The following is a 25,625-nucleotide window of genomic DNA, read 5'->3' on the forward strand; positions in this document are numbered from 1 at the left end:
GTGCGCACAGTCTTCCGAGGCCTGGGGAATCTGTGTCCTGACCACAGAATTTGGTGACACGGGAATGGTGGCGCCGAAACATTTATTCGAGGACCTCAGCGGGGTGGCCGCTCACGCTGCTGTCTGCCTCTGGGCCCCCGGGAGGGCCCTGCGGAGCCACACACGCCTACGACCCATGCAGCTGTGGGACCCGTGCAGACCCGAAGCCTGAACACTCACACGCGAGTCACCACCTTCCCATCACAATGAAGAACGGCTTTGTCACCGGGAAAAGTCCCCCGGCCCTCCTTCCGAGTCCGTCCCCACGCGCCCCAAGAAGCCACAGCTCTGCTTGGGTGAGCACGGCCTGCTGGGTCCCGTCCCGGATCTCCTCGCCAGTGCAGGCCTCCCGTAGGGACGGTCTCGGCCTGGGTCCCGTGAGCAGCGTGTTTTCAGGACGCGTGCCCCTGGCTGACTCACGTCCACGCTGCTGAGCAGAATTCCAGTGCACGGGCAGGCACTGCAGGGTCCCTGCGTGTCCTGCGGGGCGACCTTGGGAGTCCCCTGTGCCAGTCCTGGTAAACGTCGTGCGGATCTTCCCGTGGCCGTACCTGTGGTTATCTCGGGTCATAACCCAGGAGTGATGTCACTGGTTCATAGGGTAAACGGATGCTTCCCTCTGTAAGAGGCCACCCACTGGTTCCCCAGCCGCTGTGCGGTTTACCCTCCCCCTGGCTGTGCGGGGGCGACCGGGGGCTCGACACACGGCCCAGCCCGACCGTCGCAGGTTTTCAAATTTTAGACACCAAGTAGGGAGGTCTTTCCTTATGGTCTTATTTTATCTATATTTCCTTATGGTCTAAATTTATATTTCTCAGACGACGTAATGATGGTTGAGCATGTTTTTAGGCGCTCACTGGCTCTCTGAGTATCTCATTTTGTGAAGAGTCTGTTCTCTGTGTTTGGCTCATTTTGTAAATGGGCTTGTTCTTTGTTTTTGTTTTTGTTTTTTAATCACTGGTTTGTAGGAAATTCCACGTACATCTGGATACAATTCATCGGCTAGACATACGTACGGCAAACATCTTTTCCCGTTTCGTGGCCCACCTTTTTCATTTCCTTAATGAGGGCTTTTGATGAGAAGTTTTTCAGGTGATCGAGTCCGAATTAACAAGTTATTCTTTTACGTATTGTATTTTCTGTGTCTTCTCCAAGAACCATGTGTCTACCCCCAGGTGGAAAGATAAGATACATTGTTAGAAGACCGGAAGCCATAGCTGTTATATTCTCGTCCACAATCCAATTTAAATTAATTTTGTGTGTGGCGTGAGGTAGGGGTTGACCATCATTTCTTGTATACAGGATTTGATTGTTATAACCCCGTTTGTTCAAAGGACTTCCCTTGCCTTGTCCCACTGAATCATGCAGACACCTCTCTCGAGAATCATTTGTCTACGTGTGGGCCTCCTTGTAGCGTTTCTGTTAGTCTCATTGATCTGTGCGCCCATCGCAACATCTGTAACACACTAGCTCAGTCGCTAGGCTTAAAATCAGGACGTTTTCCGTGTTTGTGCCTCTTTTGCCGTTATTTTGGCTATAGGAGTCTTTTTCTTTTCCCTGTGAATTTCAGAAGTAAGCGTCAACACATCAGTTCTCTTTAAAAAGCCTTCTGTGACTTCGATTGATTGCATCCAATTAAGAGATTAATTTGGGAATACTTCCATGGAGTCTCCCAGCCCACGAACGTGGTGCAGCCCTTCCCTTACTCGCGTCTTCCTCAAAGTCGCTCAGTAAAGTTTCATAGCATTCAAGGTAAAGGTCCCGCGTACCTTTTGTTACATTGTTCCTTGGCATTTTCGGTTTTCTGGTGTTACTGTCAAGGGGATCGGAATTGCCCAATTGTCTGCTGCTAGTTTGCAAAAATACAGCAGATTTGCGCTTATTGACGTAGTCTCTTCTGACACTGCTTAATTCATTGGGTAGTTTGGGTAGTTATTTTCTGGACTCCTAGGATTTCCCATCGGGACCATCATTATCTTCTGATCATAAAGACACTTCTGCTTCTAGCATTCCAGTCTTCCTGGTTTTCATGTCTTTCGCTTGTCGTATGGTCCTGGTTGAAACCCCAGTACTGCTAAGTAAAAGTGAGAGCAGGCACCCGACCTCACCCCAGGAGACGCGTTCTCTCTCACGCCGAGCGTGACGCGAGCCACAGCTGCGTTGTGCGTGCCCCTTCTCAGGCTGAGGGCGTCTTCTTCCCCTAGCTTGCCCAGTAGTGTTTTTTGTTTTTTGTTCTTTGACAAAATTCTTTGTTGAATTGCATCAGGTGTTTTTCTGTATCTGTTGAGATGGGTTGAGGTGATCTGCTTTTATTCCTAGATTGCTAGTGGTTTTTATCACAAACAGCTGTTGCTCTTCCTGCATTTACAGGGATGATCAGATGATTTTTCTCCTTTATTCTGTTCAGATGGGCAGTTGCAATGACTGGTTTTCAAATGTTAAAACAGCTTTGCTTTTCTGGGACAACCCCACTTGGATTCCTAGAAAAATACTAAGGAATGAGTTTTTAAAAGGGTACACAGGACCTCTACCCCGATGTAAGATGTATTCTCTTTTATATATTGCTAAATTTGGTTTCCTAATAATTATTAGGAATTTTTAAGAATCTTTGTGTCAGTGTTCAAGTGGGATACTGGTTTGTAACCTTTTTCTTGTAATGTCTTTGTCAGGCTTGTATGCTGAGGTTATGGAATTCGTATCCTTACAAAAGGGACCCCAAAAAGCACCCTTCCCCCTCTACCACCTGAGGATGCAGCGAGGAGACAGCTGTTCCATAAACCGGAAAGCCGGGCCTCCCCAAACAAGTCTGCTAGCGCCTTGGTCTTGGACTTCCAGCTGCCACAGCTATGAGAAATAAATCAACACCAGTTTGTGGTGTCCTGTTAGAGCAGACCGAACAGACCAAGTCCATCTACATACATTATAAACCCATGATACAATATTATCATTTTTGATTGAAACAACCAGTTGTCTTTTCAAGAAATTATGAAAAACAATTTTAAGATGATTTTTTAAAGTTTTTCTTTATTTAAGTGATCCCTACACTCAACAGAGGGCTCACACTCACGACCCCGAGATCAAGAGTCATATATTCCTCTAACTGAGCCAGCCAGTCGCCCCTAAGTGGAAATGTTTATAGTTCCCGACCTGTAGGTCATTTCTGGTGCTTTTATGTCCTCCTGTGGATCCCCACTTCTCACTGCTGCTACGTCCCTTCAGCCTGAAGAATTTCTTTTTCCTTTTAACATGTCTTGCGGTGCCGGACTGCTCGTGACTCAGTCTCTCAGCGTTTGCTTATCCAAACATGTTTTTATTTTGCCTTCGTGTTGAAAGATGGTTTCTCAGGGTATAGAATTCTGCATTTGTGGTTTGGTTTTGTTGTTGTATTTTGAAAGAAGTTTAAAGATGTTGAATCATTTTTTTTCTGCCTTCATCATTTCTGATGAGAAATCAGCTTTTACTTTATCCTTATTCCCCTGCAGAGATTTCTGCCTTTCTTCCCCCTTCTGGCCGCTTTCAAGGTGCTTTTCCTTTGTCTGGGGTTTGCAGCCGCGTGCTTCTGCTGTACCTGGTTCTGGTGTTCTTTTTGTTTGTCCTACTTGGTATTTATGGAGTTTCTGTGGGCGATAAACTCCTGTTTTCGCCAAATTTGTGAAACCTTCAGCTTTATTTCCTTAAATGTATTTCATGCAACATTCTGTCTCACTTTCCTTTCTGAAATTCTTTTCTTTTTTTTTTTTAAAGTCTTTTTTTTTTTTAAGATTTTATTTATTATTTGACAGAGAGAGATCACAAGTAGACAGAGAGGCAGGCAGAGAATGAGAGAGGGAAGCAGGCTCCCCGCTGAGCAGAGAGCCCGATGCGGGGCTCGATCCCAGGACCCTGAGATCATGACCTGAGCCGAAGGCAGCGGCTTAACCCACTGAGCCACCCAGGTGCCCCTGAAATTCTTTTCTTTTTCAATTTTAGTATAAGCTTTTATTTTTTCATTTAAATTCGGTTAATTAACAGATAGTGTTTTATTAGTTTCAGAGGTAGAGTTCAGTGATTCATCTGGGGTTTTTTCAAGATTTTATTTCTTTGCCAGAGAGCGTGCACAGAAGCAGGGGGAGCGGCAGGCAGAGGGAGGGAGAGAGAAACAGGCTCCCCACTGAGCAAGGAACCCTATGCGGGACTCGATCCCAGGACCCTGGGGTCATGACCTCAGTGGAAGGGAGACGCCTATCAGACTGGGCCACCCAGGTGTCCCCCATCAGACTTACAGAACACCTAGTGCCTGTTACGCGACATGCCCTCCTTACGTCTACCACCCAGTTGCCGCATCCCCCACCTTCCTTCTGAAATTCTAATGTCTATGTTAGAAGTTTGTCACTGTCCTTCAAGTGGTTGCTCTGTTATTTTTTAAATCTCTTTTCTTTTTGTTCTACAAATTGCATCATTTCTGTCCATCTGTCCTTGATTTTCCTGACTCTTCTGCTTATTCAAAACTGCTATTAGCCCATCTGTGAATGTTTTGAGATACACTTTTAAATTCTGCAATTTTGATTATTCATAGATTTCTGCCTCGTAACCCTCCATCTGTTTATTATTTACCAACATCCTTTTCCTTAGGTCCTCGAACACAACTGTGACTGTTTCAGGAAAGGTGTGGTCTGCTAATTTCAGCATCTGAGTCATCTAGGGTTTCTGTTGGGTGATTTTTTTGTTCTTGACTGCATGTCACATTGCCCTGTTACTTTGCCTGTCTCTTTCTTGGTGTAGACTTATGTTATGAATATTACGTTGCAAAGATTCTGGATTTTGTTACCATCCTCTGAAGAGTGTTGATTTTTTTGTTCTAGCTGGTCGTTAAATTACTGAGTGATCGCTTTGAACTTGTGGAGACCTGGTTTTTTGCTTCGTTAGGGTACATCTCTAAGTGTGGCCCTTCTGGGGCTTCAGTAGGAAGCCTGAGGGTTTGTCGAAGCCCTCTTTGTTGCCTGACTCGGACTTTGTCCCATGTGGTGGGCAGCACTGAAATCTCTGCTGAGCTCCATCGTCTTCATCGGCCCACATGCGGGTGCAATTCAGAGACGGATTCGGGGAGGAATAGGAGGGTTTTCATAGAACTTCCTCCTTTGGGCATTCTGCTTTTCATTTCCATCTTCTCTGACAACCCCAGACCCTGCCCTCTGAACCTGCAACCCAGTGAGCCTGCAGCGGTCTGCTTCAGTTCCAGCCCCCTCACGCTGTAGGCTCACTCCACAACAGAGCACGGAGATCTCCTTCCTTCCTTCTCTGGCAGCACAGCTTCATGGATGAACCATCGTTTATCCAATAGTCCCCCATGGGTATATCTTTACACTGTTCCCCATCTTTGGTCATTGCAGTCAGCCATTTTTTTATTCCTCTTGCTACTTGCAAAACTCCACAGATGGAGAGAAGCCTTTAGTTTGCAAAAAAGCCCCAGCCTTCAATAGATTTTTGCAAAAGTCCTATCCTTGGCACAATAATTGATGGGTGTATTGGCTGAGACTTTATCCTGACAGAATTCTTCCAGAAACTGCTCTCGTGGCGTCATCTTGACATACGCATATGGCGGACAGAGTCCCCCCAACGTGTACGATCCACTGCTGGTTGCCAAATACAACTATGCCCGGGGCATCCTTGCTAGAATATCTTACCCACATCCTTCTCCCTCAAAAATACACCACACCTCATTAGCCATGGGGGAGGGTGTTTCTGAGGGATGAGATGTGTGTGCGGAGTGCCCTTGCCCCATGGGAAAGTGCCACACAGTCTGGTCTTTGCAGCCCTGAGTGGGAATATGACTGGTCTGGCTGTGTCGTGACTCAACCTTCTGTCTTCATCAGACAGCCACATCGGGTCACTAGGAGGGCTCAATGACCCATCTGTACAAGCCGCTTAGAGAGGTGCCTGGACCGTAGTAAGAGCTCAGCAAAGATTGTTATGGTTGATGGTTACGGTTGTTGCAATCTATAAAACAATAAAGGAAAATTGCGCTGCTAGCTGTCCCCGAGGCAACTCCCCTTACCGGCATCTGTCTTGAAAAACTTGAAAAACAAGCCTCTGGAGAAGGGCAGAGGGAGAAATTGTATGCAGACATCTGGGATCAAATCAAACTACGCAGAATAGGAAATCCCCCTCTCCAAATCCGAAAGGGGGAAAGCTGCGCCCTACTCCTGCCTCCGAGGTGCCGTGAGTCTGTGATGACCCTGCCCATCCCCCAGCTAGACGGCTGCAAGACGTGCTCCAGAATTTCAGGTGTGGTCATCAGGGTGCTTCGGTCCACGTTGCTTTCTCTGCTACCTCTGAAAGCTAACAGGAGGAGAAAGCATGAGTCAAGGTCTCCACCAGCCACAGGGAAGCATCCTGTTGGCTGCTGATAAACGTGAGTGATTTCTCGGTAAGACGCGTCGTGGAAAGGGCACCTGTGCCTTTAAGAAGCAAGGTGAGGTCACAGCTAACCATGTAACTTTATTGTGCTCCCGGGTTATAAGAGAAACATCCTCGTTCTGCTCCTCCGTTTTATGTTTATGACATCCATAAACACCGAATTGCCGAATTGCCGTGACTGTGCCCTGGGCCAGAATGTCCTCTCCCAGCTAGAGGGGCCAAGAGAGCAAAAGTGGGGCAGAGGTGAGTTCACCCCTCCTGCTTCCCTGGAGAAGGGTGTTGGGGCCCCAAGAAGGAGGGAGGGGGCGGGGGCAGACAGGGTGTCCCCTTCCGCATCCCCCTAGGCAGAGCCCCAGACAAGAACGGTCATAAATAAACCTTTGGGGCCTCGGGGTATCCATCTGGCAGCTGGTAATGGGGATAACTTTCCCCACGGCAAAGTAAGACGCCCCTCTCTCTCGGTACGTGTTTGCGGAAGGACGCTCAGTATCTCACTGCATTGCTTCCGGGTGAGTCAGGGGAAACCCCGCTCGCCCAGGGTCACGTCCACAGGTGGGGCTCGGCCGTGATGTTGCACACCACGGGCCCACGGGTCAGAGAGGCAGACCCGCCGGGAGCTCCCGGGCCATGCACGTGTGCCCCAGGGGGTCAGGGGTCTGGGCTGAGGTCCCCCTGCCGCCTGCCCTCCCCGTGCAGGTTCGGGGCCCCCGTCTGACTAGGGCCTGTTTGCGTTCATTTGCTTAGGGGGAGAAGCAAGGGCGCGCCGGCCAGCGCAGGTGTCAGGACGGCAGGGACCGTCACCGCTGTCACTCAGCTCGGCACCGGGTGGAGAAGTGCCCGGCCGCGGGCTGGCCGGTCCAGTTAGTGCCTCGTGTAGACCACTCGTTAGGGCAGAATTTATAGGTTAGGCTGTCTTACTGATCGGGGGAACCAGATTTCCATACCCTTGCTGTGGGGGAGACGGGGGTCTGTCGAACAAGTGAACAGTTCCTAGAAGCGCTGGGAGAGGCGGAGGCGGGTTCCTTGAACCGTCCGGGCCTCGGGGCAGCAGCGGGAGCGGGACTCCCGGGTCCCTGGTGACAGCAGCTGGGTGAACGCTCTGGGGAGGGTGCCCGTCCTGCCCCTGCGCCCCAGGAGTCCCCTTGGCTCTGTCCCCGGGGCCAGGTCCTGGGGCCCCTGAGGGCGCATCCGTGGCGCGAAGCTGGACTGATGTGGCGGTGTCCCAGCAGCTGGACCCAGCCCCCGCCAGACGCGGAGATGACCTGAGCTACAGGAACCTCTGCTGTGTGAGCGACTCCGCTGGCGGGAGCATTTACCCTCCCGTGCCCGCCGCCTGAGCAGCCAGGGACAAGCGCCCCCAACGCCCTGACGGCAGCCAGTCTGGGGACAAGAGGCAGATGGCGAGCCTGCCGAAGTCCCCGTCCTCAGGACTGGTCGTTTGGGCGGCCGACCCGTTGCCCATCTTGGAGCCCTGGGTGCTGAGGACTGAGTCCCAGTGAGCTCAGAGCGGCGTGCTTGAGGTCCCCCACCGTGCCTGGGGTGGGGACCCTTCCAGATGGTCAGGTGGCCGCTCGGCTGGAACAGGTTTCTCTGGAGAGCATGCAGGTTGCCCGTGGCCGTCGGCTGGCTCTCCCGCACCCCCATCGGTGCGTCACTGACTTCCTGTGCCCTTGGACCCTGCGTCCTGCCCTCCCCATTTCCCAGCCCCGGAGAGCCTCCCTCGTCCCAGTGGGTTGTTCTTAAAGCAATGAAGAAATGCTCAAAGCAAGATGCCTGAATATGCACTAGTTTTTAAAAATGCGGTATATGCCGTCCAGCGTGTAGAGGAAAAGCATGGTTTCCTGCGTTATGTCAGATTTTTCTGGCAAGGTGTGCCAGGAAGACTAACATTTGTGACGGGAAACTGCTCGCTGCCCCCACAGCCAGGGCTTTAGGGCTGTCCGAGGGTCCCAGATTTCAGCTCGGTGCGGGCAGGACGTGGCCCCCGGAGCCTGGCCTGTTCCCCGGGGGCTGGGACTCCCCGGGACAGGCACGGAAGGAGGATAGGGCGTCCCAGAGGACCTGTGGCCATCCAGGCCGGCAGCAGCAATGGCGAACACAGGCCGCATTCACACGCATGAAATCGCAGTTCGTTTTCAGTTCCGAAATCCGCTGGGAGGAAACAGTAACCCGTGGCAGGAATTCCAGAGAGCCAGGCTGGGGAGGGGGAGGCACCCACTTCCTGACCAGGCTCTGTTTATGGATGTGCGGGTGTGGTTGGCCTTTGTGCACACAAGCATTTTTGCCCCGTCTCCTGGCGAAAAAACAGATTGTGCCATTCTTAAAGCGCTCGGGAGCCCGGGTGCTGTCCCGGGTGCTGTTCCGGGCAGGGCGTCCGGTGTGTGCACTGCAACCCGGGTGACAGCGCCCGGCGGCTGCTCTCACGGGGGGTTCAGCCGCCTGCTGGGCCCCTCCTGGGAACCGCAGAAATGCTGCCGGAGTTGGGCTGCGGCGTGGCTGTCACACGGACCAGAGCACAAATGTCCACCCCTTGGACTGAGCCAGAGGCAGAGAAGGCACCAGAGGAAGGGTTGGAAAGCATTACTGCTGCGGGGGCTGGGAATTAAACATTGGTGTGAAAATCCTGGGATGCCTAAAGGATCTTGCCTCTAGAGTCCAAAGGAAAAAGGAGAATCCATCCTATCTATACAATTTTTTATTGCGCTTTTTATTTTAAAATACTTACAGAATAATACACAGTGGTAAGGAAGAACACAGTGAGAGCCCACGTCCCCTTTGCCCCTCCCCCGCCATGGTGACATCTTTCCGAAGGTGGTACGAAGCCGTGCCAGGCCGCGCACGCTGGTGCGGTGTGGACGCCGACGCGGCATTCCATCCCCACGACGCTCTTCCCGCCCGAACCCCTGGCGGTCGCTGGGTCCTCTGCGTCTGTCACTTGGCCATTCCAGGAGCAAGCGACCAATGTGGCCAGACCGTGCGCACACTTGGGGACTAGAGTCTTTTCCTCAGTGCGTGTCCCTGGAACTCCAGCTACGTTGTCGTGTTGCTCCCGCACTAGTTTGGCTCTTTCTGTAACTGAGTGTTTCGCGCTGTGGACAGACCACTGTTTCTGCAGCCTGTCATCCACCCCAGAGCTCCCGGGTTGAGTCCAGTTCAGGGCGATCACCAAGAAAGTTGCCCCGAGCATCCTGGGCCTGTTTTCCTCTCCCTGCCCTGGGGTGCAGTTGCTAAGCCGACGTTCCCACCAGCACAGGGTAGGTCGTCCAGTTTCTCCACATCGTCGCCAGCATTGGGGGTTGTCATCATTTTTGTTTTTTTCTGTTTTAGCCTTTCTGAGAAGTGTGCTGTGATAGTTCGGTGTGGTTTTAGCTGGCGTTTCCTCACGGCCCGCGATACACAGCGTCTTTTCATGCACTCATCTGCTAGCATCTCTTGCCCCTTTTCAAATGGGCTGTTTTGTGTTTTACCGTTGAGGGGTTCCAGGCAGGGGGGACTTTGTATCTGCGAAGGGTATTTCACAGAGTTTTACTGTTGAGTGTGGACGGCTCTTTCCATGCCCCGTATTCGAGCCTCTGTTGGATGCGGTTTCCAAGCATCTCCTCCCTGACTGTGACTTGTCCTTTCGTCCTCCAGCCTGACCTCTGCAGAGCGACAGCTTTACTTCTGAGGAAATTCAGTCCATCGTTTTCCCTGTCACGGGTCGTGTTTGTGATGTCGAGTCTAAGAGCCCTGCCTAGCCCAAAACCTGGAGATTTTCTCCTTTTTTTTTTCCCCTAAAAGCCTTCTAGTTTTGTATTTTATATCTATGGTCCATTTTGGGTTAATTTTCATAGCAACTGTGAGGTCTAGGTCAAGTTTTATTTTTCTGCCTGTGACCGTTCACTTGCTTCAGCACTATTTGCTGAAAAGACGGCCTTTCCTGCGTTGAATCACCTTCAGACACTGGTCAAAGATCAGTTGGGCATATCAGTATGGGTGTGATTGTGGTTCTCTGTTCTGTTCCGTGGACATCTGTGTCTGCCCTCCACTAACACCCCACAGTCCTGATTATTATAGCTGTATGTGGGCTCACCTTGTTTTATGGTGCTTGAAGATACTGCATTTTTTTACAAATTGATGGTTTCTGGTAAACCTGCACCAAGCAGGCCTGTCGGCACGGTGTTTCCAGAAGCCTTGCCTAGCTGTCTCCGTGTCTCATTTGGGTCTTCTTGGACTAGCTCAAACTTTTTCATTATTATCATATTTGAATTGCTGCAATTTCATGATAAAATTTTAACAGATGAGCAGTTGCTTCTCATGGATGAGCAAAGACAGTGGTTCCTTTTTTTTTTTTTATTAAAGATTTTATTTATTTATTTATTTATTTGAGAGAGTGAGCAAGCACGAGCCAGGGGAGGGGCAGAGAGAGAGGGAGAAGCCGTCGCCCCACTGAGCAGGGAGCCCAACGACTCGGGGCTCAATCCCAGGACCCTGAGATGCTGACCTGAGCTGAAGGCAGACACTTAACGGACTGAGCCTCCCAGGCACCCCAGAGAAGTGGTTTCTTGAGATGACGTCTGTTCTTGGTAAAGATGTGAAGACTGTTGAGTGACAACGCAGGATTTGGAAAACACGTAAACTTGGCTGATAAAGCAGGGGCAGAGTTTCAGAGGCTTGACTCCGGTTTCAAAAGGAGTTCTGCTGCGGGCACGGTGCCGCCAAACTGCTTCGCATGCTGCGGAGAAATCGTTCCCGAAAGGACGGGTCTGGGTGCGGTGAAGCTCACGCGGCCTCATTTCTTTTATTTTTTTAAAGATTATTTATTTATTTATTTGACAGAGAGAGAGGGAACAAGCAGGGGGAGTGGGAAGGGAGAAGTAGGCTCCCCACTGAGCAGGGAGCCTAATGCGGGGCTTGATCCCAGGACCCACCTTATTGCTTCTCAAAGGCAGACGCTTAACGACGGAGCCACCCAGGGGCCCCACCTGTGGTCTTATTTTAAGAAATTGAAACGACCACCCCAGGCTTCAGCAACCACAGCCTCATCAGTCAGCAGCCCTCTCTACGGAGGCAGGACCCTCCACCAGCAAAAGGATTGGGACTCAGTTAACATTTTTTAATGATAAATTATTTTTTTAATTGGAGTATTAATTGCACACTTAATACACTGCATGTAGTGTAAACAGAAATTTCATACACACTGGGAAGCCAAACAATTCATTTTGACTCAGTTTTTTGTGATATTTGAATTCATTGAGGCGGTCTGAACCCAAACCCAAGATATCACCAACGTGTGCCTGTAAATAGGTCTTCAAATCAGATAGACTGATTCAACCCACACTTACCTTCCTTTTTCAAGTTGTTTTAGCTATTCTCGTTCCTCTGCATTTCCATATAAAAGTTAGAATAGTTGCACCCATTTCTACAAAAGTCTGGCTGGAATTTTGATAGGAATTATGTTAAACCCATAGATCACTTTGGGGAAGAACTGACATCTTTCTATGACATCTTCATATGTGAATTTACTTTACTATGTAAGGCCTTCCAAACCATGAACATGGTATGTCTCTTCATTTATTCCATCTTTTTTTTTAATCTCTTTCATCAGGGTTTTGTAGTTTTCAGCTTACAGCTTATGTGTATGTTTTGTTATATTTACCCCTAAGTTTGAGGGTTTTTTGGGGTTTTTTTTTTTTTGGTTTTTGGTTTTTGGGATTTTTTTTAGTGTTTGTATGGTGGTATTGTGATTTTAGTTTCAGTGTGTACATGGCCACTTTGCTAATATATGTAAATACAATCAATTTTGTATATTTATCTTGTATCCTGTGACCTTGCTGAACTCATTTTTTAGTTCTAGGAGAGTTTTTGTAAATGCCTTGGAATTTTTGTGTAGAGAGTCATGGCATCAGCAAACAGAGTTTTATTTCTTCCTTTCTCATCATCATTTCTTGCCTTGTTGCACTGGCTAGGACTTCTAGCACAATGTTTAATGAAGACAGTGAGAGCAGACATCCCTGCCTTGTCACTGGTTAAGCAAGAAGGATTCAATCTTTCACCAAGCTGTAGGTTTTTGGTAGACGTTCTTTGTCCACATGAAGAAGTTCTTCTCTATTCCTGCTTTTCTGAGAGTTTATGACATGAACAGGTGTTAAGTTCTTTCAAATGTTTTTGAATTGATATGGTCATCTGTTTTTTTTCTTTAGCTGTTAATATAGGAGATTACACTCATTGATTTTCAAAGATTGAACCAGCCTTGCATCCCTGGAATTAACCCCACTTGACATTGACATATAATCATTTTCATATTTTGCTGAATTCGAAGCGCTAATATTGTGTTAAGGATTTTTGCATCTGTATTCAAGAGGAATAATGGTCTGTTGTGTTTGTCTGGATTTGGTGTCAAGTTTTTTGTTGTGTTTGTCTGGATTTGGTATCAAGTTAATACTGGCTTCATAAAATTAATTGGAAAGTGTTTCCTCCTCTTCTGTTTTCTGGAAGAAATTGATTAGAAATGTGTTAATTCTTCTTTAAATGTTTAGTAGAATTCTCCAGTGAAACCATTTGCACCTGGAAATTTCTTCTGGGGAGATTTAAAATCAGAAATTCAATTTCCCTAATAGTTTAAGGCTGTTCAAATTACCTATTTCGTATTGGGTGAGTTTGGTAGTTCACACTTTTCTAGGAATTGCTCTTTTTCCTCTAGGATTTCAGATTTCTGTGTATAGAGTTCTATGTAATGTTCCTTTATTATCTTCCAGGGTTTGTAGTCATATCCCCCCTTCATTCCTAATACTGCAACTCTGTGTCTTCTTTCTATGGTATTTTTGCCAGTCTTTCTAGAGATTTGCCAATTTACTAATATTTTTAAATAACTAGCTTTTGGCTTCACTGATTTGCTGCATTGTTTTACTATTTTCTTTTTCCTCAATTTCTGTTCTTTATTACTTCCTTCCTTACTTCTGCTCTTGTGGGTTTATTTCACTCTTCGTTTTCTAGGCTCTTGGATTATCAAGTTGAGTTTCTCCTCTCTTCTACTGTAAGCCTTTAGTGCTATAACTCTTCCTCTCAGTACTGCATTAGCCATGTCTACAGCTAAGTTTGGGTGTATTCTGTTTTCATTTTCACTCAGTTCAGGGTCCATTTTTATTTCTTTTGAAATTGCCTCTTTGACTCATGAATTACTTAGGGGTGTATTATTTAACTTCCAAGATTCTCCTAAGATCTTTCTGTTACTGATTTCCTGTTGGATTCTCTTATGGCCAGAGACCGTAATCTACATGGTTTCATTTCTTTTAAATTTGTTGAGATCTTCTTTGTGGTCCAGGATATGGTGTGTCTTGGTCTGTGCTTCCTACGCATCTGAAAGGAATACATGTTCTGCTGTTCTTAAGTGGAGTGGTCTCTTGCTCGTTTGATGGGCTTCTCAATTTATGTTAAGGCTTCAAGGTCATCAACTCTCAAAGGTCATGTGATACATTACTTCCCCCAAGAATTTCAGAATAAGTGATCTAAAATCTGGCTGAGTTCCCCCAAGGAAGCCTGTGAAACTTTCTTGCTATTGGCTCTTATTAGAGTCACCGTTTCTCTCTCCTGGTGTAGGTGGAGACCTCCCTGAGTGATAGGGTCTTGGGTCAGCCAGCAGCTCCACACAGGGCTCCATGAAAATTTTACTCTTACGGTTTCGGGACCTACAACAAGACATCGTTTTTCTTCTTCTCATCCAGTCTTAGAATTCTAAAGCTAGAGGGAACCTTGGGTCATCACCCGTTCATGTGGCAAGTGAAGGGATGAGAGGTTCCAAGAGGCTAATTTAGATTGATCGTTTTTTAAATACTCCTCATGAAATTAACATATATTCATTATAGAAGTGTATTAGATATAGAAAAACAAAAATAAGGGAGAAGTGTATATAGAACCAAATGTGTATATATATATATATATATATAATCTTACAACCAAAAAATAACTACTATTATGATTTCGGAGTGTATCTTCCCAATGTCTTCAAAAATGAGATCACACAGTATTACTGTCTTACGATCTCTTTTTTTTTTTTTTTTAATTTTTATTTATTTATTTGACAGAGAGAGAGATCACAAGTAGGCAGAGAGGCAGGCAGAGAGAGAGGAGGAAGCAGGCTCCCCGCGGAGCAGAGAGCCCGATGCGGGGCTCGATCCCAGGACCCTGAGATCATGACCTGAGCCGAAGGCAGTGGCCTAATCCACTGAGCCACCCAGGCGCCCCACGATCTCTTTTTTTTTTAACTTTAACAATAGACATGAACATTTTCCAAAATATTATTTCTGATGGCAGAATATATTTCTGCAGGCCAGAGGCACCCTCATTTATTCAATGTCCATCTCATAGACACTTGGGCTGTTACGGTCTTCACTGGGTTAAATAACCCCGAGATGAACATCTTCTATGTGCATACCGAATGGAGGCATTACAGCAGAACACGGCAAGGTTTTGTTGCTCTTAAGCCCCATCACCATACTGGATAATTGAGATTTTTTGTTTGGGCAGATTTCGTTTGGTTTTCATTTGTTTTGGTTTTAGCAGAGGGCTAGGCATACAGCCAGCAGAGATTACATGACTCAGGAGCAGGTCCCGTGCAGGTTCTCGGTGTTTTAGGGCACGAATGAACAGCCAGCCACCTGGAGCCAGGACTTGCTCTGTCCCTTCCCAGGAGCAGGGAGTGCAGAAAAGAACAGTGCTATGAGCGTCTGTGCCTTCCTATGAAGCCTCTGGCATGGGGCCCAGCCAGGAAACAGGAAAACTGGCAGGTTATATTCAGCCTGGGACCTGAACCTTGTAAAGCCACCACCCAGCCCAGGGTTACGTGCCAGGCAACAAAGGGACAAACTCGCTCAGCCCAGCCTGCTTCCTCTCTTCAGGACCTGCCATGAGAACACTGTGTTTTACATTTGAAATATGCCTTGAACTCACCTTGTCCTGTAATTACCCGCCATAAAGTGGAGCAGGGCACTAAGTGAAAACTTCTCTATTTAGAGACCCAGTCCTGCCTGCTTTTTATGGCTGGTGCAGACTAGGGGAGGACCAGAGTCCAGCCACGCTGCCAAGAGACCACCGAGATGGGCTGGTGGGGGCAGGCCAGGTGGGAAAGAGCCTCTGAAGGTGGGCGGGGAAACTCCACGGCCTGGAGCGGCTCTGGCTGCTGGCGGTGGGCACGAGGGTCTCCCCAAGGTCTCTCCACCATGGCGTGGGCGCCGCCTGCCTCCAACATCCCAATTTGGGCCACGGTGATCCACAGACTTTTCCCCTTCTCCATCTGTCTTTCTTTTTTTGGTCCATAGAGAAAGAAGAATTGATCCAGAGCGTGCTGACCCAGGTGGCAGAGCAGTTCTCCAGGTACAGAACCTTCTAGATGCATAGTCCCTAGACAGCAGGTGCTCAGCGCCCCGATGTGGGGAGGTAAACACACCCGCCAGCCTTCCGTCATGGAACACGGGCGCTGGAGATGGTTTGAGGGTGTGTCTTTCCTCCCCGCCCCTCGGAGGCCCGGAGCACCTTAAAAGCAATCCCCTGCGTCCTGTGTCCCCTACGGGGGTGGCGCCCACCGGAGGCCTCGCCCAGGGCAGGGGGCAGCAGAGTTTTGCCACGCCCCTTTCAACTTTGACGATTTTAAGAGGGATGACTTTTTTTTCTGTTCCCAGAGCATTTAAAATCAACGAACTGAAAGCTGAAGTCGCGAATCACTTGGCCGAGCTAGAGAAGCGAGTGGACTGTGAGTGACGCTTCTGTCTCCTTTCTCCTTGTCTTTTAACCTCTGTTTACATTAGCTGCGTCGTTCCCCCACCTCCCCCCGAACCCCTGGTGGTGAGTGAAGCCTGGAGGTAAGCAGGAATGTCTTGTCTTTGTAAAATGTTCAAAAATTACCTTTTTTTTTTTAAGATTTTATTTATTTGTTTGACAGAGATCACAAATAGGCAGAGAGGCAGACAGAGAGAGAGGGGGAAGCAGGCTCCCCGCTGAGCAGAGAGCCCGATGCGGGACTCGATCCCAGGACCCTGAGATCACGACCTGAGCCGAAGGCAGAGGCTTAATTAACCCACTGAGCCACCCAGGCAACCCCAAAAATTACCTTTGATGCTAGCAGAGGCAAAAACTGTGAGGGTCTGTTCATAAGTGAAAGTCGCTGGTGACCCATGACGTCACCACACAGGGCAGTGGGGGGAGTTGGGGGGTGGAGGGAGCTGGGGGTACACTTGGCGGCAAGTGGAGGAGGTAAGCTCCTTCGGTGCAGAAGACGATGGAATGAAAACGTGAAACCCCCGAAGCAGCCCCCTTGGGAGAGGACCTCCTGCTGAACATCTTCGTGTCTCCTTTCACAACTCGCCTGCACGACTGTTTCTGGGATATGCCTGCCAAATCGCTAGCTCTTGGCTCCCTGTCAGCACCGAGGCCAGCAGAGGAACTTCCAGCCAGCACAGGGGAGTCGGTTCGGGTCCGGACTCGGGGACCAAACAGCTGAATCTGGGAGGGGACAGCCTCCGCATCTCTCCCTCGGTGTCCCCGTCCATAAAATAAGGAGCCGTGCTTGAATTCTCGTGCTTCATGATTCCCCATCCAACTCCCACATCTTTGTCAGTGTTAAGGCAAAGGACAGTCCAGTTAATAAGCTCAGAGATGACGAGAAGAAATCCCAGCCTGAGGCCGGCAGGGCTGTGGCTTCCCCAGATGGTGTCTGGCTGATTCGCATTCGCAGGACTCCATGAAGGTCGCTTTTCGTATTTCGTATGAATTGCTTGGACTTTTTTCAAGAATATTCCGGATCATGCAAAAACCTATTCCCCGTAATAACTCAAAGTGTGACTTACCTGGTCCCCCTTCCCAGAGTATGTTGACGTTTAGGAAATCCGTTTGGTGTTTGTCTCCAAAACCGATTTATCTTCCCCGTGGATGATGGAGAAGCCACAGAGAGATTAAGTGACCCGCTGAAGCTCGGCCAGCAGATTGGACAAGTAAATAAGCCCGGACGGCTCCCGCCACGCAGGACCCCTTGGCACCTGGGCGGGCAGGTCGGGAAGCCGCCACGCAGGCCGGTTGGGCTCCTTCAGCGGAAAAGGGGCTTCATCCTGAAGGATGCTGGGGAGCTCCCAGGTGGCTGGGGGGCCTCGACAGCCAGCCCGCTCGGTGGTTCTGCAGATCCCAAACACTCATGCAGAGCCGACGCCGTGAAGATGCCGCACCTGAGCCCCAGACGCACGCTGTCTGTCTCCCCGGCACCCGGAGCCCCAGGTCCGGGCCTCGCGGCCCCTGCTGCAGACTCAGGTTGCTCGCTCATACCCTGGCCGCAGATCCGAGTCTGGACGGAGCTGGACCGGGTGCCCACGCCGTGTCTGCAGGGGAGCAGGGTGGTTTCTGCAGCTCTCTCGGTGGAGAACCACCAGCGGGGAAGCTTCAAGCAACAGAAACGGGTCATCTCACAGCTGTGGAGGCGGGAGCCCAGACCAGGAGGTCGGGTGGGAAGCAGTGGGGCCGGGTCCTTCCGGAGGCTCTGAGGGAGCGTCCGCTCCAGCCCCTTCCAGCTGCGGGCAACCCTTGGCATGTGGTCCCACCACCCAGACCCCCTCATCTTCACGCGGCCCCTCCTGGCGTGTCTGCGTCTCAGGCCCTGGAAGGACACCCGTCTGCGGATGTAGGGCCCACCTCAGCCAGGATGATCCCATCCGGAGAACCTTCCTCGATCATATCCGGAGGAACCTTTCTCTAAGGTCACACTCGTGAGGTCTGGGGGTCGGGATCTGAGCACATCCCTTTCGGGGGACACAGCTCACCCACTAGAGGGAGCGTTTGCAGCGGGAGGCAAGCTCAGCCTCCCACTGAGCCCCGAAAGGTAGGGAATTCTCCAGATGCTGTGGGAAGGGGTTCAGCCAAGGGACACAAGAAGCATTTGCTGCTGATTCGATGTTTACAGAAGCGCAGAGTCACCCAGACGCACCCGGGGGGCCGGGGTGGGGGGGCAAGTGCCCCCCTCTTGGCCTCCCCTAGTCCCGCGCCGGCTTCTCCCCGCCCCCGCTCCTCTCCCAGCAGCCAGCTTTAGCTCCTGCGGGCCGTTGCAAACAGGAAAGCCGAGGAGGCCATTAATGAATTTTCAAACCTCCCGCAGAACATTGTGTTGACTTCAGCTGGTGAGGCTTCCGGTCTCTGGCCGTGGAGACCACGATCGGGCCGAGCAGTGTTTTGATTCTGCCTCTAAGCGGTGTGTGAACCGAGGACGACAGGCACCTCTGACCATCTGCCCTGCCTGGCCTGGCCCCGAATCCCCCAGAACTCCTCTCTCTGGAGGCCCTCGTGTAAATCGTGCAAATGCACACAGGTTGCCTGGCGGGCGCGACACCCCTGCACAGGCTGGGCTCAGGCAGGCAGCCCGCGCGGCCGTCAGCCGTCATTAGCCCTGCTGACTCCCAGCGCCAGAGACCCTCCACCGCAGCAGCGGGCGCAGGGAGCAGGAAGGAAGGAGAGGCGTCTACGAGCGGTGGGCTGAGCTAGCGACTTGGCAGTGGTCAGGCACGGGCAGGAGCAGGGGGTCCTCCCACAGCCCAGCATCCCCACCGCCTGGCTGCCCCCTCCCAGCAGGAACACCCCCCAGGACACGCCCATGACTCCCGACAAGCTCTCGTCCTCCTTGAACTCCGGCAGGCTTCGGGCGTGTCCTGTCCTGGCCCTTCTGGCTGGCCCCTTCCCAGCCTCCAAGTCCTCCCTCCCTGCCCCCTAGCACAGAGGGGGCGGGGTGCCTCACCTGGGCTGAGTCCCAGGGGCCGTGAGCTCCAGAAAGCCACCGAACACAGCAGTGCATGAACATGCAGAGACGGGCGCGGCTGCTGAGTTTGCACGCGAGCTCCCGCCGTGTGAACACGCGCACGAACGTGCGGAGACACTTGCTTCCACCCCTGTGGCCAGGACCCGTCGTGTCCAAGCCGCATGACGCTGGTCTGACTTGCTTTAGTGGAATTCCCTGCCCTTTTTTTTTTTTTCACCTTCTCAAACGTAATTCCTCTGAATCAAATACAAATATCTGAATTTCTCTTACTTCACTTCAGAAGCTTCTCTTCCTTTTCATGTAAGTCGTTTTCCTTCTTCGAGTCCGGTCACGGGACCCCCGGATCCTCAGAAACCCCACGGGGGCTCCTCTTCCTTCCTTGTTTGCGGACGTGACCGTGGCCCTGGACCCAGGCCTGGACCAGACCCCAAACACCGGCAGGGCTGGCCCGCGGGACAGCGGGGAATGCCAGGTCACACAAACCCACGCTTTGCTCTGAGCCCCTCGGGACATGAGGCTTAGACACATTCTCTGCCGAAGCCTCTGGAGGAGGAAGTGTTGCAAACACGGCCGTAGCCGTCCGTGTCTTTAACCAGCGTCCGTGGCTCTGCGGCTGAAGGACGGCTTGCGGCTGCGGTGGCCTCCCGGGGGAGCCCAGCGAGGCGGACAAGAGGAGGGCGCAGAGCCCCTCCGTGGCCTATGCGGTTGCCTCTGCCCCCTGAGCGCCTTCCCCGAAGCCGCACCCGTCTTCCAGAATCATTCCCTTCGGGGTGACCTGGGACTTGCAGAGCGCCCCCTGGAGGGGACCCCCGGCTCGTGGTGGAGGGTGCTCCTCGTCGGGGGCTCCAGCATCCTCCAGGGCTCTAGTTCCTGGTCCCGTGTGCCGGGCCCTCTCCCTCCTGTGGGACGGGCGAAGGTGAGCTGTGGAATCTTCCAGAGGCGTCCTGGAAGGGACGGGAGCCACAGCGGCGGGCGGGCGTGTGGTGCTCCAGCTGCCCCCCCCCCCCCCGCAACCAGGCTCCCCAGCCCCTCCCCCCGTGTTCCACCTTTAATCCTGTGACATGTTCTTTCTCTCCGTTGATTAATGCCCGCTTTGCCATCTTCTTACTCAACTCTCCATTTCCTTGGCAACCAGGCCCTTCATAAGCGTAATCGCCGTCAATTCTGAATCTCTGGGATTCGGATTAGTGACACTGTGCCGTGTCGCCCAAAAGGCTTAATGTGAGCATCAGCCGCAGTAGATGGCCCAGGAATCTGGTCTACGGGAACCGAGATCGAATAATCCAACACCATACGCCCACCCAAAGCCCCCAGCCGGGAGGCGGCTGCGAACTCGGGCGTGTCCTTCATTCACTGATGACGGTAAGAAGCCGTGAGAAAACAAGCAGCAGGATCCCAATTTTGTCTTTTTTAAAACTCCGGCTGGACAGAGAGTTATTTCGAGCGCGCGGGGGTGGGAGAGAAACGCCGGGAAAGATCCACACCACTGCCCGTAATAAATGCGTTGTTCTCTGGGCTAATAGGACCAGAGATAAACCGTAGAACGTTCTTCTTGGAGATGCTCTGAATTTCCTGCACATGTGGAAAACAGTGATTGCAGCCTGGACTTCAGCAGGGCACAGCCACCCGGCGTGGACTCTACACGCATGTCTGTTTGCTCTGAGGATCAAAGTCTACACCACACACCACAACTCTTCTCCCCATCGGCTTGCTTTCTGGAAACGTCTGCCCTTCACGCGTCAGCAAGACCGAGCTCCTTCCCGTGGACGTCGCTTCCGCCGTGGGCTGAGGTCAGCGTCCGAGTGGGAGACGCAGCTGGAGCTGGGGCTCTCCCGCGGGCCGGCCTCCTGCAGTGTGGCCCCGGGCCTGGACACGGCCCTCTGGGGGCGCCGAAGCAGAAGGAGAGCGAGCTGGCGTGCTTTCCTCCAAGGAGGACCTGTGGTCCGAAGGACCACCTGGCTGGTCCCAACCCCTTGTACTGACAGCCCCGGGCTTTGGTCCCGCGTCCTGGTCTGGGACCTTCGGCACAACATCCCCGGCGCGGCACGGAAGCAAGTCACCAGGACCACTTCCCAGTATCAGATCCTCCAGATTCCCGCGACTCTGGGCAGAAAGAAGCAATATTTTCAGTAGCCCTGCCCGCCCCCTCGGGCCCTGACTCTGGAAATGCTTAGAAAGCTGCCCTGGGGCTTGGGGTTCAGGCAGGCTGCCGGGCACTTCCGCTCTGCCTTCCGTGGCAGGGCATGGTTTTTCCGGGAGAAATCATTCACGTCGTATTGTTAGGGATCAGACCACGTTTGAGGGAAAGGGGCTAGAGGAGCATCGCGGGAAAGTCTCTTTTTGCCTAAAACTCACGGTGTGATCGCAGAGTAGCACAGCGACCCTCTCCTGTTTCCTAAAAACTGACTCGAACCTGAAGGCCTCTCAGAAACCGGTGTTTTGCTCAGTAGCAGTATTTTGGGGTGAGGAGTGCACCCCCAGAGTGAGGGTCTCGAAGCTGAGGGCTGGTTGGGAGGCATGGGCTCCCTGCGTTCCTGGGGGGACGGTGTGTCCGGACTCCGCCAGGCCTCCTCTGTAGTGGGGCTTCAAGAATGCGAGTGAGCCGGGCTCGCCCCTGAGCGAGCCTGTTCGAGTCCCCCCCGCCCCCATGAGGTCCCCCCACACCTTCTCCCGGTTAACCGCTCCAGCGGGCCCTTAACATGCGAACGTTTTGTCGCAATATGAGCTCATCCTTTCCGGGAAGGCTGGGGCTCCCCCACCCTGGGCTTCTCCCCCTTGGGCTTCTCGTCTTGTTTTCATGCAAGGTGGCCTTGTTCCCACCTCTTCTTCCTGGGAGAAGAGATTTCTCTGTCCCGTGTCCTCAGCTGCTGCTTAGAGGCCTGGAGAGAGAAAGTGGGGTGTGGTGCCGGACTCTGGATTGGGGGGAGGGGAGCAGGGGCTCTGCCCTGCGGAAACCACAGGGAGGGGTGCGGTGGTTTGTCCTGGCCCTGGGCCAAGACTGGCCCACCAGGCCAGAGTCCCTGTCCCTGGGCTGCCAGCACCCTCGGCAGCGGGGACCCGGGCTGGAGCCCCGAGCCAGGTTTCCTCCCGGGAAGGACCCAGTTAGCAGCCTCTCAAGGGCCTCCGCATGTCTCCATGGTAACCCCCTTGTTCTTTGTCCCAGTGGAAGGCCTGAAAGTGCTGGAGATCGAGAAATGCAAGAGTGACATCAAAAAGATGCGGGACGAGCTGGCGGCCAGAAGCAGCAGGTAAGGCCAGGCCTGGGAGGGGGCGTGGGGCTGCTCTCCCCGGAGCGCTGCAGCTCAGCCAGAGCCGGTCCTGGCGGGGGAGCGCAGGGCACGGGCGGCCGGGCTCCGGCTGGGATCTGCTTGTCAACCCCGCAGCCTTCGTACCGCTGAAGAGAGTCTAGGGGCTGCGGAGGCGAGGAGCCCGGCTTCACTTGAAGGGGGAGTGACCGTCCCGCAGATCAAAGCGCTAGGACTCACTTACCCAGCTCGAGAGACGAGAGACGTTGGCATGCATTTCTTTAAAAAGGGCCCAATAAGAGGAAACGGCGTTTGGTGCGTGGGGGAGGGTGTCCCGGTGCCCGGAGGCCGTGCTCCGGTGTGGATGTGCCCAGAGCTCGGAGCAGCCGGTCCCAGGAGAGATCCCACGGGGCCTCCGACCGCTCTCCGCACAGAGGTCACGTGTCGGGCAGAACCTGAGGCTCTCCCCCAGGAACCCAAAATTCACGGGGAAAGCACCCCAGGCTTCCTGATGCCCGCTCCAACGTGGGTGTTGGCACAGCAGGACCGTCTGCCGAAACTGTGGTCCCAGCAAGCGCTCAGGGCGACCGTGGAGGTGACGAGGGAGGGGGCGCGCACGGAGCCCATGCACCGTGGGGAGCGCGCACCTGCCGCTCGGCGGGATCCCCCCAGCCCCCCGCCCACACGGCTGCGCACCCAGGAGGACACGGGTACAATGGGGCCCCACCAGGCAGCCCTGAGGGCAGAGCGCGGGCTCGGGGAGTTTAGTGGGGACGAGGAACCCAAGAACAGCCCTGCGCTCGCCCACTTTCGTCTTCGAAAGCTCAGCTGCTGGTTTGAAGATCATTCCCGGATCTTAAAAGTCTGAGGGTGACCAGCGTAGGGAGGGAGGGAGGCCGCAGGAAAGGCCCTTGGAAGGCGGGAGGGGAAGCTGACGGCCCCGTGCGGCGCTGAGGGCCTGGCTGGCCTCGGGTGGGCTCGAAGCCACCTGAGTGTGGTCTCACAGGGACCACGCCACGTTTAATCACGCCCACATGGCCCGTGACGTGGATTTGGGGAGGTCTCCTCCCATGGGACTTGGGGAAGGCAGGCAAAGGAGTTTGTGAAAATTCGCAGAAAATTGCAAGTGAGTAACTCATCCCGGACATCCCCCTAGTGCGAGGCTCCTTGGGGGCGGAGACGGAGCCCCTTGTGGGATGGGGTACAGGAGCTGGAGTCGGCTGGGGCAGGCGGCCGGGCCCAGCTCAGGCCCTCCGCGGCTGTGGTCACCCTCTGGCTGACACGTATGTCGCCCAAAAGGGGGTCTCCCAGGCTGGGGTGGGGTCCCTCCCTGCCTTTGTGGGCATCCCCTCACCCACAAACGTGCCGACCCACGGAGCCCACAGAGGCCCCGTGGGAGGGTTTTTAGAAGGCAGCCTCTCGTCCCTTCCCGAATGACTAAGGCCTACCACCTGCCCGAAGCCACCAAGCGTGAGTCATGAGCCCTGCACCCTCGCCAGCTTTGTCCCCTGCTGTGTCCCGGGCCGGGCACCCTCCTCCATCCAGGAAAGGGGGCGTGTGCTGTCCCGGCGTGGCTGCCGACCCTGCTCCTGCCGCTGGGGCTGCAGAGGGAAAATCTCCCCCGGCCTGGGTAACCCCAGCGGCCCGAGGCAGCCAAAGTAGCACCAAGGTCGGGGCCGGAAGCCGGAGATCCAGGTGTCCATAAGGCCACGCCCCGTCGGGAGCTCCAGGGAGGATCTACCCCAGCCCCTCCCAAAGCTTCGGACGGTTGTCCCCGGGGGGCTCCTGGCGGGTCCGTGCTTCCTCCATCTCGGTCTTCACCTCCCCCCACCCCGTGCGCCTCTGTGTCCAGATGTCCCTTTCTAAAAGGACACCAGTCCTCTCGGTGCCCCAGCGTGGCCACATGTGAAGTCATCACACCTGCGATGACCTTCCTTCCAAAGGACGTCACGTGCCAGGTCCTGGGGGTTTTCTCGCTTTGAGGGACATAATTCGCCCCACAGAACAGCACGGGGGAAGGACACTCCCGATTTTAGAGCACAGGAAAGCAGCCCCGCGGGAGCCGAGAGGCAAACCGTGACCCGCGGGCGCCCGTCTGGCACAGTGGGCAGAGCCGAGGCGTGGCGGGTGCCGGGCCCAGGCACGGGCTGAAGCGCTCCTCCTCGCCGCCCAGAAAGTCCATTTTTAGAGCTCCTGGTGCCGCGATCCAAAAAGAAGCCTTCCCTGGGCCCTGACTGCTTCTAGAGGCGATATTCTTGGCAGACGGTTTTCACAGCCTCCCACGGAGGTGAGAGACGGTAGATGGGACTCTTCAGGCACAAACAGAACGGGGTAAAACTCTCCAACGTGGCTGACACGTTCGGGAAAAAGAATCCCAGTAGCCTGGGGCCTGGTCTAACCCACAGCCCGGCCCCCCACCCCAGGCCCTGCTCTGGGAGCCTGGCAGCCCCTTCTGGCCCCCCACAAACGGCCCTCCCCTTGCTCTGTGGAGACGTGAACCCTGATGGCAAACGGGGCTGCCGCGTGCCCCCCTTCTGTGTGTTGTCTGTAAGGTTCCGTTTCCATCACGCAGGGACATCGTGTGCATGTTCGTGCCCCTGGGACTTGGTGGGGAGAGACGGGCACCCCACACTTCCTGGCGAGAGCAACCCAGCTGGGCGGCCGTCGGCCTGTCTGGGAGGACAGACGGGGGCCTGTGCCCACACAGATGGCGAACGGGCCTGAAGGGCAGCCCCACACTCACCCACACACGAGCCCCAGCCAGCGGGGTCTCCGCGCAAGGCGCCTTCCCACCCTGGGGACAGCGGCGGATGGGAGTCGTGCGGTTCCTCCTGGTCCGGTGTCCCGCTCACGTTCAGGGCAGGGCCAGGCCTAGCTGGGCACGGGCGGAGCTGGCCGCTTGACCCTGGACAGGGAGGGCTCCTGAGGGCTCCGCTTCCATCCCAAACAAGTGGCCTTGTCCACTGGACAAGCCACGGGGGTGGGGGAGCTGGGAGCCCAGGAAATGAAAGTCAAAATCAGCCCCAAATAGAATGAAAAGAAAAGGCACCGTGCCAGCCGCTCCGTCGCTGGAGGATGTGGGTTCCCGTGGCAACGGGGTACAGCGGGAGCAGGCGGGGGCGCCTGGCCGGGGGGGCTGCCTGGCGGGAGTCCCCAGGCCCCCGGCAGATGCTCCCGAC

General features: G+C 53.4%; 1 protein-coding gene across 6 annotated transcripts in view; it reads left to right on the top strand.

Moving 5' to 3' along the window:
- PDE9A (phosphodiesterase 9A) overlaps positions 1–25,625 on the top strand; it is an 80,854-nt gene that overhangs the window by 35,960 nt on the left and 19,269 nt on the right. For 4 of the 6 annotated variants that reach the window (XM_046003186.1, XM_046003190.1, XM_046003188.1 and 1 more), the window contains exons 5-7: positions 15,732–15,786; positions 16,092–16,162; positions 22,365–22,449. In XM_046003186.1, the coding sequence (XP_045859142.1) occupies positions 15,732–15,786; positions 16,092–16,162; positions 22,365–22,449 (211 nt within the window). Of the gene's footprint in view, positions 1–6,548; positions 6,679–6,872; positions 6,945–15,731; positions 15,787–16,091; positions 16,163–22,364; positions 22,450–25,625 lie in introns of those variants that run through there. The other 2 variants (XM_046003187.1, XM_046003191.1) reach the window with 2 other exon arrangements.

Source organism: Meles meles, chromosome 4 (genome assembly GCF_922984935.1).
Source record: "Meles meles chromosome 4, mMelMel3.1 paternal haplotype, whole genome shotgun sequence".
Classification (NCBI taxonomy): domain Eukaryota; kingdom Metazoa; phylum Chordata; class Mammalia; order Carnivora; family Mustelidae; genus Meles; species Meles meles.